Source organism: Triticum dicoccoides, chromosome 7A, assembly GCF_002162155.2.
Source record: "Triticum dicoccoides isolate Atlit2015 ecotype Zavitan chromosome 7A, WEW_v2.0, whole genome shotgun sequence".
Taxonomy (NCBI): Eukaryota; Viridiplantae; Streptophyta; class Magnoliopsida; order Poales; family Poaceae; genus Triticum; species Triticum dicoccoides.
The window spans coordinates 224,422,838-224,426,563 of NC_041392.1; the positions used below are offsets into that span (position 1 = coordinate 224,422,838).

Consider the following 3,726-nt stretch of genomic DNA (forward strand, 5'->3'; position numbering starts at 1 on the left):
TTTTACTTCCCAGTCTCCTCATCGCTCTGGTAAGGCTTCCTGACGTAGAGTTTTCACTCTTCTCTTCTCAAATTTCACTAAATTTTTTTTAGGATCACGCGAGTATCTTGGAATCGTTCCGATGGCTTATGATGAGAACATTGTCTTGGTGCCTCCTGTCAGGGGTTTTGTGGAAGTATCCCGGGGAGTTGAGCTCTGAGGTGTTGTTGTCATAATTTTATCGTTGCAGTTCTGGAATACCTGAGTCTAGTACGCCGACATCGAAAATCTCTTTTATGCAGTTCGTTGGTGAGATAACCTCGACGCCACCCAGTACTGGGGCGGGAGTTCGGGAGTATTGCCATAACTTGTATAACAGATGCTTTTCGAAGGTTGAGGTAGATGATTTCTGAAGGTGCGAAAAGGCTCAAAGCGTTGCACTTGCTAGTAGGCACTAATGCATAATGCATGTGGTGCCATAAGGAAGTTATATCCATAGCTTTATATGAGTGATACAATTGCGATCAAATGCTCCTTTCAGACTTGTTATTCATTTTAATTATTTACACCCTCCAACTTAAAAAAATTCTTATATTATAAGACGGAGGGAGTAGTATTAATATCTAATTGAGCGACTAGTTTTGTGCAACTAGAATAAAATAGGATAACGCCCTCTTGGAACAAAATTATGACAACAAAAAAGGTACTATCTCGAGACACTTATTTTGGGACCGAGGGAGTGACATACTATAACATATGACATGGACAATGGTGGTATGAAAACTATGAGGCAATGCTAGTCATAGTATATCTATTGGGTCCACCATCTCTATTGTTATATTTTGTAGTTTATTATCCTTGAGGCTTTGAAGCGAATGAAACTATGCCAATATCCTACTTACACGGACTCTAATCAGCGAGGTAATTCACTAGTTTGTGCACATTACTTTGGGGTTTTTTTCTCAAATATAAAATGGCACGCTTCTAGACATGTTGGAGAAACAACACGAAAAAATTGAAAAAATAAAATCTTTGCTGTACATTTCTCCTTACAAAGGATTCACAAATCACATCACAAGCACTCTAAAACGGTAACAAAAAACTACTAAAATCATCATCAAACTGACGCCTAATCATGCACAATCACCGCCAACACTTCCGGCTCCTGGGCATGTCGCCTCTCCAACCTCTGTGTTTCTCCGGCTTCGATTACCTCCAAGACCTCCCTCAGCACGCGCTCCTCGTCCACCGAGAGCTCCTCCATGGCCTCCTCCAGCTGCGCCACCAGCTCCGGATCAAACACCGCGCGCTCCGCGTGCTCTGCGGACTCGGGCGGTGCCGTCGCCACGCTGCCGAACTTGGGCGTGACGTAGGAGCCCGGCGAGAACATCTGCCCGCCGCCGAGCAGCCAGTCCCTCAGGCTGCCGGACTTGCTGAAGTCGAAGCCCGGCGTCGCGCTCAGCTCGCCGAGCTGCCTCGCCCTCGCCCGCCTCTTCGCGCCGCCGGGCGCCTCCCCTAGTTCCGGACCGCTGCTCGCTGTGGCTATCGCGTCTTGCTCCGTGGAGCTGCTCTGCGGCGGCGGCTCCACGGACGCGTCTGGCTCAGGTGCTGGTGCTGGTGCAGGCTCCGCTTTCACCGGCGAGCCGCACCGCGACACCAGCGCGTCGAACTCCTCCAGGGTGCGGAAGCTGACCGCCCTTCCGGCGGCGCCATCGTATGCGCACCGAGGCGACGAAGCTTTGCCGCCGTCTGGTTTCCGATCATCGCCCCGCTCCTCGGCGCCTTCCGGTGCGTTCTCCTCCTCCAGCCCGGCGAGAAGGTCAGACACGTTGATCGTCTCGATCTGCTCGGCGGCGTCGACCTTGCTCGTCCTGGCGGCGGAGCTGGAGGTGCGGAGGAGGGCGAGGAACTGGTCGCCGTTCCTCTTGGAGTTGGAGAGGATGATCTCCTCGACCAGGCTGCTCCTCTGGAGCCCCTGGCCGGCCTTCCCCCGCAGGCTCCCCGACCTGCTCAGCACCTTGGAGGAGATGCACCCCATCGCTCCTCGGTCTCTCGCTCCCAGCAATCAATCAATCTATCTATATATCTCAAGAGTTCCTCCACAAGCAGCTGCTCCACAGATGCTCTCTCAGTTCGTTTTGTCTGCAAACCATTACGTATCTTAAGGACGACAGGCTGCCAAATCATATGAAGTTTGTAATAGATAATAAGAACGAGAAGAATTACCCGGGTTCTTGGAAAGATTCTCCCCGTTGCTCTCCTCGATTCTAGCTTGAGTTGCCAAGCGGGGTGGCGATTTGTTGCAGAGTAAGATTAGCGCCGGGGCAGCACATGCAGAGCACCGGGCAAGGATCCGATCATGGCTGACTAATGGCCGCCGCAATTAAGTACGGGATGGCCGGAGGGTTCCAAATGGCCGCGGCTGCCGGCTGCGGCTGCCTCTCGTGGGCTTCGAGTCAGCAGAATGGTTTCTTAGTTTAATTCATGGATCAGCAATTGTGATGCCACGGACCTATCCGCGCCACGCCACCAACCCTAGTTTGAACACCAGACGTTTTTTCTTTAATAATGTAACACCAGACTGTGGTAGTGCCGTGGCGAGCCGCAGGAATCAGCCTTGGTTTTGCCGGTTATTAGCAACGATGCCATTATGCATAAACATTGCTTTGCTCTTCATTAGTAAGTGGCATTGTTGGGGTTTATGTCTGAATCATGGGTGGGTGTTGACGCCAGGTACCGGTGCACACCAGATGCCGCCGTCTGGTCATGAGGAGTGGGCTCCGCCAGGAGAAAAGTTTGGGCATGCCGCGGGAGAACGGACGGGAGGCATGGGGAAAAAGTCGTCCGCGTGGCGGGAGCGCCAACTGTGACCGGATATCTGCCGTCCGTTGCTCGTTCGACGGCCCAGGATCTGACGGGGTCGTTGGAGCTCACGCTTCCCCTGCCCACCAACAACCCTGGCCAGGCCACACATACGCGTCGCCACCGTACGTCAATTCAGACCCCAGACATTGCCCGTTGATTGCCGATATCTTTCCACCGCATTATTGCTCTGAAAAATCTTTTGTAATGCCTATTTCACCAAAGAAAACAAAATTAACACGAAAACCTTGCCGGTCCACGAAATCCCGTGGTCAAGGCCAGACAAGCTCAACATTTTCCAAACGGGAGATGACAAGTGAGCACGCCATTGTTGGGGAGCGTAAACACCATCCGTCCACTGCGTAAACTAGTGAGCCATGAACCGTTGGTTAGCTAGCCACGTACATTTGAACGCCTAGGGGTAGCATCCGAGGCAACAATCTCCTCAAATGGAGCGGCCCTTCTCACGGGCTACAAGAGGGTGGAGTTTGTTCTAGATCGATGATGTCTTCTCTCTTCAGTCTTCATTTTGAATGTGAGAGAGGTATGGCCTACAAGTAGGGTTTGTTTGTGCCATACAAACATTTAGCACATTTTGAACTAAGCATAGTTTAGGTTCTTTTGTGGTTAAACCAGTAAATTATGGTTCTAAGTCATAGACTTGGCAGGGGTGCTCCCACATTTCATGTATTTTTGCAGGCATTTCGACGCCAATCTCTTAGTAGTATGGCGTGCTCGTCGACTATGTGGTATTGGGTACAGTGTGCATGCACGCGTGTTATGATAGCCGGTGTCTGTACTATGTTTCTCACATAATTTTTCATCCTCATTAGTCTGATAGTATATCATAGTAATGCCTTTTTTGGGGGGTATATCTTAATAGTG

At 50.8% G+C, this 3,726-nt stretch overlaps 1 protein-coding gene across 1 annotated transcript; it reads right to left on the reverse strand.

The window, feature by feature from the left end:
- Positions 1 to 994: 994 nt before the first annotated feature.
- Positions 995 to 2,496, reverse strand: LOC119330571. The gene is made up of 2 exons (XM_037603683.1): positions 2,206 to 2,496; positions 995 to 2,121 (listed from the first exon to the last, which is right to left on the reverse strand). The coding sequence occupies exon 2, from the start codon at positions 2,015 to 2,017 to the stop codon at positions 1,109 to 1,111; it is 909 nt and encodes a 302-aa protein (XP_037459580.1). The 5' UTR covers positions 2,018 to 2,121; positions 2,206 to 2,496; the 3' UTR covers positions 995 to 1,108.
- Between the last annotated feature and the right edge of the window lie 1,230 nt (positions 2,497 to 3,726).